Raw genomic sequence first — 11,106 nt, 5'->3', positions numbered from 1 at the left:
AGACAGGAGAGGTCTGCTGTGCCATGTGGGTCAGCTCCCTGGCCAGTGATGGAACTTGTGCTGCAATGGCTGCAGATCATTTCAGTGTTGTGCTTTACCCATTGTGCGACCAGGAAGGGCCCAGAGTTTGTGAATTCTTGATCTCGGTGTGTGGGTCAGTGAGAATCAAATATTATTTTTAAGTGTTTATTTCAGTTTAAGAGAGCAGAATCTAGTAATTTATTATGAATCACAGGGAGTTCAAGAAGAAAGAAGTCTTTATATATTCAGAACATTTAGTCAACATCAATTAAAGTAGAACATTAAAACAATATTCCAACAAATATTCACAAATTTTCCTTACCAGTGCATTCAGTCCCACACAACTAACTACTCCTTGTTGTGCTGGATCTTGAAGCTGTCTGTTTTTTGACTAAATAGTTCCCGCAACCTAGATTCACTCAGTTTGCTGGCTTCGTTTGAAAGTCGTCTACATGCTGTTAACTGGAAGTTCATTCTTAGGAGTCTCTGCTTTAAATTGTCAGTTCTTTGGAATGTCTGGGAAGTCATTTTTCGTTACACTCTGAGACTGTCCTTCCTTAAGGTGGCCACAGATTCCAGCATGTGGTTTATAGCAGAGGCTTCAGGCAAAATTGTTCTTAACTAAGAATATCCGTAAGCGTCAGTCATGACATGCCTGTGTGATTAAAATCTGGTAATTTTCAAAAGTGAAAAGTTATGAAGGTTAATAAGGATGCAACTTACAATGAAATTTTGTAGTCTCTGGCATATAAAACCAGAGACTAGGCCCTCCCTGGTGGCTCAGTGGGTTAAAGCACAGCACTAAGAAGCTTGGGCCACTTCTGCATGAGTTTGATCCCTGCCTGCCCTGGAGGTGACCACATGGCGAGGCAGACTTCTCCTGACCCGCTCGCTGCTCCCCTCAGCAGTGTACTTCATCCACTGCCTGCTCACAACTCTGTCTCTGGTGAATCCTCTCATCCTCCGCATCTCTGGCCTGTGTTCTATATGAATAAATAAATCTTTAAAAAAACAAAACAAAAACAAAAACAGAGACTAAAGGCATTTCAAAACAATTTTTAGACAAACTGTCTCTAAAGGTAATTATTAAACCTATTTCAAAGAAATCAGTGAATGTTAGTTCCGCTGATTCAAATGGATGAACCCACAATGTTAGTGAGTTGGCATCTTTCCTCAAAAGAGTGTAGGCTGGGGACACAGAGAACTTGGCAAGAAGGACTCATAGGTTAGATGTGATTTTTTGGAAGCTCTTTTTATAGACTCTGTTGGTTCTGGAAGTTTCTGTTGCCCCAGAGTTAGGCGGTTGTAGACTGCTGTATTGATTATATGCTATTAACAAAACTCCTCCAGTATCACAGATGCGCCAAAACCATCCAGTTAGAAAGAGCAGAACAAAGTACTGTACTCCCTTGGGGGCTGTCTACTAGAAGGGTCCAGGGCCATGTAGAGACTGAAGGAGTAAAAACCCAAGTCGGGAGCATTGTAGTGATTAGAAAGGGTGTATGAGGATTAGTTGTGGGGAAAGTATTGCAGAAGTTGGAAGAGTTGAGTTCTGTGGATTGTGAAGAGGTTTATGGAGTTAATTTTATAAATGCCAGTTGTTATGATTCTTAATAATAATTGAAAGTAGCGATCTTAATGTAGACCAGAATGTTTACCACTGACATCTATGGTAATCAGTTATTCTCTCGACTGATGAGGAAATTACTTCAACTGGAACAGAAACCTGGGGGTCAAGACAGAGTACAAGTGAAAGGACAAGGTATGGGAGTAGGTATTTCAGGTTCCCCCCCCAACTCTGTTCAACCACTTACTACCTATGTGGCCTCAGACAAGTCACTTAATATCCTGATACTTCATTTTTATGTAAATAAAATGAGAGAAAAAATTCTAGCTCCTCTTAGGTGGTGGAGAAGTTGTAAAGGTCATAAAACTTCATGTAGGTGAAAATGAACTAAGCTGTAGGGCCATCTATTTAGGCCCCTAAAATGCCTAAATATTACTGGGTACACATTCCAAGAAATATCCCTTCCTCTGGGTGGAGTCAGCTTGGTGTCAGTTTGTATGTTTTGTGGAGCAGAGCACAGGTTTCCCTCTCTTCTTACCCCCTTGGCCGGTCACCCTTGAGAAGAGCAGAACTTTCACAACTGTTTCTGTAAGAAGATCACACTGGATGATATCATAAGGCAACATCCACTCTCAAGATGCTTTCTGAGTATCCACAATAGACTACGAAATACACTATTGAGGGGAGCAGTGGGAGAGACAGGTCCACCATGTGGGTCAGGTCCCTGGCTGGGGTTCAACCGCAGTTAGGCATAATGGTGTTAATGCTGACACTTAACCCCTATGCCACCAGGAAGCCTATAGTCTTTTATAGCACACATGTTGTATGTGTCCTTTATTAGCATGCATGTGTAATTTATAGATACAGGAATACATTATCACACATAAACCCAGGCAGTCCATTTTCAGTGTCTGAGCATTTAAGTCACTGCTCCACAATTCTCCCAGCTCTCCTGCATCATCAGCTTGCCTTTCTAGTCACTCTTTATTATAAAAACAAAAGGAGTAATTTTTTCCCATATGAAAAACAAAACAAGTATAAAACCAACATATTCTTGACACTCATTCTCATTCAATCTCTGTTTTGTCCTAAGCTGATGTCTCCCAGACTTCTAATTTCAATTCAGACTCCTTAACTCCAGACTTCTGTTTTCACAGTATTCAAATGCTATTTGATATATTTCAACTTGTAATTTAATAGACATGTGAACTTGACAGCAACACAGACTTGGGTGGGGTGGAAGAAGACTGACAGGATACACACCCTAATGTCTGGATCAGGATCTTGTGTGTGTTACTTCACACTATTTTGTAAATTGTCTATAACACTTAAAAAATTTTTTAATGTTGTACTAATCATTGATTCATAGGAAGTTTCAAAAATAATATGCAGAAGACCTCCTTAGTGACTTAGGGGTTAAGTCTCAGCATGCTCACCACTATGGCCTGGGTTGATCACCAGCCAGGTTGCTAGTCCAGCAAGGGAGCAGCAGACCTCTCCTGCTGTTCCCCTCAGCTATGTATTTCAGTCGATCTGCCTGTTCTGCTCCCTACTCTGTCTCTAGAGAAGCCTCTCACTTCCCCTCCCAGCACCTCTGGCCTGTACCCCAGTTCTTGTATGCATAAATAAATTAATCTTTAAAAAAATAGCACACAGACCCAAAAGTAGATGACTGGATTAAAAGATGTGGTACATAACCACAATGGACTATTACTCATCAACCAAAAAGGATAAGCACATGTCTTTTGCAGCAACATGGATGGAGCTGGAAGGGATCATGCTTAGTGAAATAAGCCAGAAAAAAAGGGAAAAATACTGGATGGTTTCACTCATAGCAGGAGTATAAAGAAACAGATGATAAAATAATAATGATGAATAACTATATATGGGAGACATTTTATGGGGGTGGAGTGGGGAATGGAATAAAAAACAGTGGGGGGAGGGAAGTGCACTGGACTATGGTGATGGTACACGGGTGAGTTGGTGATGGGAAGCCCACAGGGATTACAATTGATATAAAAAAATGTGCAAAATGATGTAAAAATAAACTGTTATATTATCTTTAAAAAATAGCACACAGTTCTTCTCTACACTTCACCCAGCTTCCCCAGTGAATTACAATGCATTATCTAAACGATGAAGCTGACACTGACATAATGTGTATGTGTAATTCTACAGCGTTTAATTGCAGGTGTTGGAATCATGTCACCACCACAGCAATCAAGATAGAGAACTATTTCATCATCACAAAGATCTCCTCTGTGGTAGTTCTTTATAATCACACCTTTAACTTTATCTCCATCATTCTAACCCCTAACAATCATGACGATGTTCTCCCTGTCTACAAATGTTATATAAATGGAATCATACAATACACAACCACTTGATGTTATTTCTCACTCAGCATAATGCCCTTGAGACCATCGAAGTTGTCCATATCAATAATCCATCCTCTTTGTTGTTGAGTAATAGTCCAAAATGTACCACAGTTTGCTTAGCCTTCTCCTGGTGAAGGACATTTGGACTGTTTTCCATTTTTGACTAATATGAATAAAACTAATGTTAACATGCACATACAGGTTTTTGTGAAAAAAGGCAGATCGACAAAGTACACTGCTGAGGGGAGCAGTGGACGGGTCAGGAGAGGTCTGCCTCGCCATGTGGTCACCTCCGGGGCAGGTGGGAATTGAACTCATGCGGAAGTGGTTTCAGCTTCTTAGTGCAGTGCTTTAACCCGCTGCTCCACCAGGGAGGGCCTCATCTCTCTCTTTTAAAAAAAGATATATTTATTATGCATACAGAACTGGGGTGCAGGCCAGAGGTGCAGTGCAGGAGAGGTCTGCTGAGCCCTGTGGGGCCCTTCCCTGGCCAGAGATCAAACTTGTGCTGAAGTGGCTGCAGCTAGATTTGCAGTGCTGGGAGGGCCCAGTAGGTTTTCATTTCTCTGGGATGGATGTACTGGAGTGATTGCTGGGTTGCATAAGTATATGCTTAGTATTTTAAGAATCTGTCAAATTCTGTCGGGGACCAAGACCAGGACCTTGCCTCCTATGCACAAAACAACACTTGATTGGAACTTAGAGTAAACATCCTGGTTGAGAATGCAGCACACCCGAATCCCTTCCCCCACTCCTTCCTTTCCCGCTCAGCAAGCTTTGGTGCTACCGAAGAGACAAAGAGATGACGATGGATCCCTCCCTCCCCCCTTTCTGCAAGCTAAAAATACCCGCACCCTGCTCAATAAACTTGAGACCTTGACGCAACTCAGACTGACTCTGTCTTTCTTTATGCGCCTGGTCTCCTTTCTCTCTCCCCCCATTGGCTTTGCAGGAGGTGCCCCCTCGAGACCCACGACTTACTAGACCTGCTGGACGGGTCAAAATTCTTTTCTTTTTAGATTTATTTATCTATGCTTACAAAAAATGGAGCATAAGCCAGAGGGGCAGGGGGTGGGGGGATGAAAGGATTCATCAGAGACAGAATGAGGAAGAGAATAGGCAGATTGACTGAAATACACTGCTGAGGGGAGCAGAGGGAAGTCTGCTGTGCCCTGTGGGTCAGCTCCCTGGCCCGGGGATTAAACTTGAACTGCAGTGGCTGCTGATAACCTTGATAGTGCAGAGACTTAAACCCTTGCACCACCAGAGAGACCCCTGCCAAACTATTTTCCAGGATGATTGGACCACTTTCCATTCGAACCAACAATGGATGAGAGCTAAACTCTCTCCGTTTGGTATGATTGCTATATTTTAATTTATCTGGTCGACATGTGGTGATATATGCTTACTGCATACCTTCATAGTTCTTTCTCTGCAATTCTATCTTCCTAGTACTCAAAATCCACCTCCTCAAATCAAGGAGACGAATAGACCCTGCCTAGGCTCCCCCTTCTATGCCATGGCCTGGGCACTCTCTCCACGGAGTAAAGTGAAGGAGTAATAAACTCATCTCACGTGTTTCCCTCGAATCAGTGATCCCTTCATTGCCCGGTGGGCAATGACTTGAAACAACTGTTACTTCATATAATTTGTTCATTTTCCTAGTTTTAGACAAAATTCAACTGCAGTTATTTCACCGTGACTACAAATGGATGTTTATACAGTGAGAAATAGCAGTTAGGATCTATGTCATAGATGGAATCACTGTCAATTTTCTAATCAGTTATCCTGTGTCGACCTATTATTTATCATAAATTTTGCTTGGTTGGAAGTTAGGAGTCCCAATATCAGAACTACCATTATTTATTTAGAGTATTTGTAAAGTTGCCCTCTATAGTCACTTTTTTTTTTTTTGGTAGAGTAAAACATCATCCTATTTGAGCCTTAATTCCTTCACTGCGATTCTAGGATATTGTTTGACTTCCATGAAAAGCAGTGAGCAGGCCTTCCCTGGTGGGGCAGCGGGTTAAAGCACAGCACTGAGAAGCTTAAGCCACTTCCGCATGAGTTCGATCCCCGCCTGCCCTGGAGGTGACCACATGGCACAGCAGACCTCTCCTGCCCCGCCCGCTGCTCCCCTCAGCAGTGTACTTCGTTGATCTCCCTATTCTGCTCCCCACTCTGTCTCTGGTGAATCCTCTCACCCACTGCATCTCTGGCTTGTACCCCAGTTCTGTATGAGGAAATAAATAAATCTTAAAAAAAAAAAAAAGAAAGAAAAGAAAAGCAGTCAGCAAATGTCTTATTCCTAAGCAGAAAAATAATGTCGATCAGGTCATCAGCGTGTGCTGGTAAAAGCAGTAGTAATAACAACAGTTAATAAATTTATCCTTCTACATGCAGTGTCTTATATAACATTTGCAACACTCATGTTAATGGACAACTATTGAACAAATGTAGAAGATGACAAAATTGTAAATAATCCTTAATAGTAACCAAACCTCTCAGGTATAAAGAAGCAGGTGGCATGAGTCAGGAAGTGCATGATCCTATGATCCTTGCTGACTCTAGATTCCTGGACTCAGTGGAGGATTCTTTATTCCCTCTTCCTGATACAAATAAACCTTGCTTGAATAAGTAGGCAGAATGGAGACTAGAGAGGATTAACACAAGCACATCATGAGGGTGAAATGCAATACACATACCTATCACAAAGCAAATGCTCAAAATTGGTTAGTTGTTGTCATTGTTACTATTAAAAAAAATCGACTTCGGGCCCTCCCTGGTGGTGCAACAGATAAGGACGCGACACTGCAAGCTAGCTGCAGCCACTTCAGTGCTAGTTTGATCTGCAGCCCCGGAGGTGACCACATGGCGTGGCAGACCTCTCCTGACCCGCCCGCTGCTCCCCCCGCTGCTCCCCTCAGCAGTGTACTCGTCGATCTGCCTGTTCTGCTCCCCACTGTCTCTGGTGAAGCCTCTCGCTGCCCCTGAGCCTCTGGCCTGTACCCCAGTTCTGTATGCACAAATAAATAAATCTTAAAAAATATATATATATAATCGACATCAGTACTGCTAAAAGGTTGATCCAGTAGACTTTCAAGATCACAAACTACTGTTAAGGCTCCTGGTGAATGATAAAGCAAAATATCCTCTAACAGGCCTTGATTATGTCTAGAGAGGATTTTTATAGTGATTTAATAATCTTCAGAGTGCTGTTAAAAATATGATGGCATGATGTCACTTTTAGCTAAAGCCTACTTTTAGAGCAGAATCAAGACTGTGTACTTGCCTGGTTTTGCTCACCCAGGACATAGGGACAGATAGCAACAGGACTGCTGCCAGACATTGTCTTATCTAGGGAAAATTATCAGGTTTTCAAAATCTGCCTGTTTTTATAGGAGTGTAGTTGTTGGGAGAGGGAAATAAAGAGGGAAAACAGGAGTGGAGAATCAAGAGCTTGGAAAACCTTCATAGGTAAAGATATGTGAAGTTTCATGGTTGATTAAAATCTTCAAATGAAGCCATAATCTAGTTCTAAAATGTGAGAAAAAAGGGCCCTCCCGGGTGGCGTAACAGGCTGGGACGCAGCACTGCAAACTAGCTGTAGCCACTTTAGTTTGAGTTCAATCCCCGGCCCTGGAGGTGACCCACATGGCCTGGCAGCCCTCTCTTGACCTGCCCGCTGCTCCCCTCAGCAGTGTACTCTGCCAGTCTGCCTGTTCTGTTCCCCACTGTCTCTGGTGAATTCTCTCACTGACTCTGCCTGTACCCGAGTTCTGTATGAATAAATACATTTTTAAAATGTGAAAAAAAAATCATGTTGGAAGCATGACCCATCTAAGTCAAAGATCTTGATATTCCAGAAATGACAGGAAAGGTTTAAAAGGTGTGCTGATGGGGCCATCCCTGGTGGTGCAATGAGTTAAAGCACAGTACTATGAGGCTATCCACAGCCACTGCAGCATGAGTTTGATCCCTGCCCAGGTTGCTGAGCTATATGATGGCACAGTAGACCTCTCCTAACCTGTCTACTGCTCCCCTCAGCAGTGTATTTCCGTCATCTGCCTGTTCTGTTCCCCAATCTGTCCCTGGTGAATCTCCTTACCCCCCCACCAGCTCTAGCCCGTACCCCAGTTCTTGTGTGCACAAATAGTTAATCTTAAAAAAAAAAAAAAAGGGTGTACTGTTGGTGAATGGAAGGGAATGACCTGGCTTGAAATTCATGGGCAAAGTCAGCTGCTATAAACCACAAGACAGTGGGTGCAGTTTCCCAGGCTGGAGACATTTCCTGTTCTGGGTATTTATCTCAATACCCAAATAACCATATATCAAAGTGGCCGTGGGAGTGTTTATTCAGTGCTGAAGGGGGAGGATTAGGAAGGGAGGTGGGTTTAAGAAGTAAGTCTGGGTTAAAGCACATGGCCCAACAGGACATAACCATTTTTCTGCAGACTACCACCCAGGGCACTGTGCAGTAAGGAAACCCTGGGCGGGAAGAATTTGGGAAACAGGAGGACAGAATCTTGGAAGCTACCTAGGTGTGCAGGTAAGTCCCAGTGGTGTGGGCTGTGCCCTAGGAGACAACACAGGCAGTTCGTTCTCTTTAATTTAAAATATATTCTTTTTAATGATTTATTTATTTAATCATACAAGAGTTGGGGTATAGGCCAGAGGTACAGGCATCTGACAGGATTCACCAGAGACAGAGTGGGGAGCATAAAAGTGGATCTACTGAGATACACTGCTGAGGGGAACAGCTGGCAAGACAGGAGAGGTCTGCTGTGCCATGTGGGTCAACTCCTGGGCTGGGGATCAAACTCATTTCATAGCAGTGACAGCACTGAGCTTCAACCCCAAGACCACCAGGGAGGTCCTGATACCATGCTTAATGCATTTCTTCTTTAGGAGTACAAAAATCTATCAGCAGGAAATACCCAATTGCTAAATGACTGTAAGTGGCAGAAGGGATCTGGCATGACATGATGTAGCCTTAGCAGGACTCCAAGATGTGAGATTAAGCTTCCGTCTCCCTCCTACCCTCTCCCCTCAGTTTAGGAGTGAAAATGGACCACAGTGCTTTTTCTGTTGATCTTTTGAGGGGAGAGCAGGTGGCAAAGAGTAACAGACACCTGAGTCAGCAAAAGTAAATGTTGGATAAAAATAGATAGGTGGGCCCATAGTTTAGTGCTTTACTAAGGGGACAGTTTTATTTTTTTAAGATTTATTTATTTATGCACACAGAAATAGAATACAGGTATGGGGTGATGGTGAGAGGATTCGCCAGAGACAGAGTGTGGAGCAGAACAGGCAGATGTGCTGAAAAACACTGCTGAGGAGAGCAGTGGGTGGGTCAGAAGTCTGCTGTGCTATGAGGGTCAGGGATCGAACTCCCTGGCCAGGGATCCAACTTGTGCTACAGTAGCTGTGATAGCTTCACTTCAACACATTGCACCACCAGGGAGGACCAGAGGGACAGTTTTCTGTGAGAATTCTTGCAAAGAGAGTGTGACACTGATTGCTTGTTTTCTCAACATTCTCTCTGGCTATTTGAAGCTAAAAGCCAGTTTGGTCCCCATATATGGGCCAATTTCAGAACTGGTTTTCCTCATCACCTCCCACTCTGCAGGATCCCTATGGCATTACCCAGCAGTGGGGAATGTAGTAGGGGGAGATGGGAGGGATGGGGAAGAATCAGAAAGGAACTGTGCTTTGAGGGCAGTGAGGTGGCGTGGAGAAGGGGGAGGAGATCCCAAAGACTCTGGATTTGGGGAGACCGGAGTCTCTATTGGAGCCCAGCTTCATCCCAAAGTCCATTGTTCTCTTTCCTTCCTCCCTTCCAGGCAAAATGAAGCTGACGCTGGTGCAGCTCTTTTTCATGCTGCTGCTGGTGCTGCTGGGTCTTGGGATGGGCCTGGGCCTGGGCCTTCACATGGCAGCAGCTGTCCTGGAGGACAGTGATCAGGCACTGAATGAGTTTTGGTCCAGTGACTCCCAGGACAAGGTTGAGGCCACGAAGGAGGGAAAAGGCACCCGGTCTGCAGAGACTCTGGTGCTTAGTCACAAAGCGGTGGTGCTGCCCAGCTGGCCGGAAGAGGACACCCTCAGTGAAGATGAGGTCAGAGGAAACAAGATGCTCAGAGCTGAGCCTTTCTTTGACAGCAGCAAAGACTATCTGAGGCACGGCTGGATGGCCAGGGAATGCAATGCCATGATGGAGCACAAGATGACGGAGCACAACCGCACATGTGTGCCCCACTATACATTCATCCACGAGGACGTGGAGACCGTCAAATCTGTCTGCAACAGTCCTGCTGTTGCCTGCGAGCTCAAGGGAGCCAAATGTCACAAGAGCTCCCGTCCTTTTGATCTGACATTCTGCAAGTTGTCCAAGCCAGGCCAAGTGACCCCTCACTGCAATTACCTGACTTTCATCTTTGAAAAGTTCATTGTCCTGTCCTGTAATGACACGAAGTCCAGTTAACATCCTGACGATAAAGGAACTTTTCTTCTTCCTGTCCACACCCTCTTTCTCATGCTCTTCTGTTCCTCTTACGTGGTCTGTAAAAAAGTTGTTGTGAGAGAGATTTCCCTACTCTTTACTGAAAATATAGTTCTTTTTTTGCCTCAGGCTGCACGCAACTCTCATTTTGTTCTTAGGCTCAGAGGCGGCAAGATAAGGTAATGATGACTAGGGCCCCTGTCTCCTGTTCTGGAAAGCGACGAGCAACGACATGTCTCTCCTGTAGTCCTGTCATCAGTCTGCCCCCCCCAGTCTGTTTGCCTTTGGACCCCTTCCGGAAAGTTCCATCCTGCTCCCCTCCTGGAGCCCTGAGGGCATAAGCCTGTGGACCTTCATACAGTATTTCTTTGTAGGGCGCCATCAAAAAGATTCTATCTGTGATTGCAGGAGGACCATGTGGGTCAGGTTTCTTGCCCTGAGTCTGAATAAACATAGGATCTAGGTTTAGGGGTCTGCTGGTGGGTTGTTCGGGTACCACAGATCAAGGTAGAACATGTATTAGGGCAAGCACAGGGTTCTAGTCAGCCTTCTCTGCCCTTTCCTGTTTTTACCATCTTTTATTTCCTCTCCCAGCACCCCGTACTCCCCACTACTTATCCTTTTTTCTCCTTTTCCTC

General features: G+C 44.3%; 1 protein-coding gene across 1 annotated transcript; it reads left to right on the top strand.

Annotated features, from left to right (window-relative positions):
- Positions 1-9,814: 9,814 nt before the first annotated feature.
- RNASE10 (ribonuclease, RNase A family, 10 (non-active)) lies at positions 9,815-10,450 on the top strand. The gene has a single exon (XM_004694554.2). The coding sequence runs from the start codon at positions 9,815-9,817 to the stop codon at positions 10,448-10,450; it is 636 nt and encodes a 211-aa protein (XP_004694611.1).
- The last annotated feature ends 656 nt before the right edge of the window (positions 10,451-11,106 follow it).

Source organism: Condylura cristata, unplaced genomic scaffold (assembly GCF_000260355.1).
Source record: "Condylura cristata isolate star-nosed mole 26May11 unplaced genomic scaffold, ConCri1.0 scaffold00045, whole genome shotgun sequence".
NCBI lineage: Eukaryota > Metazoa > Chordata > Mammalia > Eulipotyphla > Talpidae > Condylura > Condylura cristata.
Note: the sequence above shows the minus strand (reverse complement) of the source record. Positions and strands in the feature narration are given on the sequence as shown.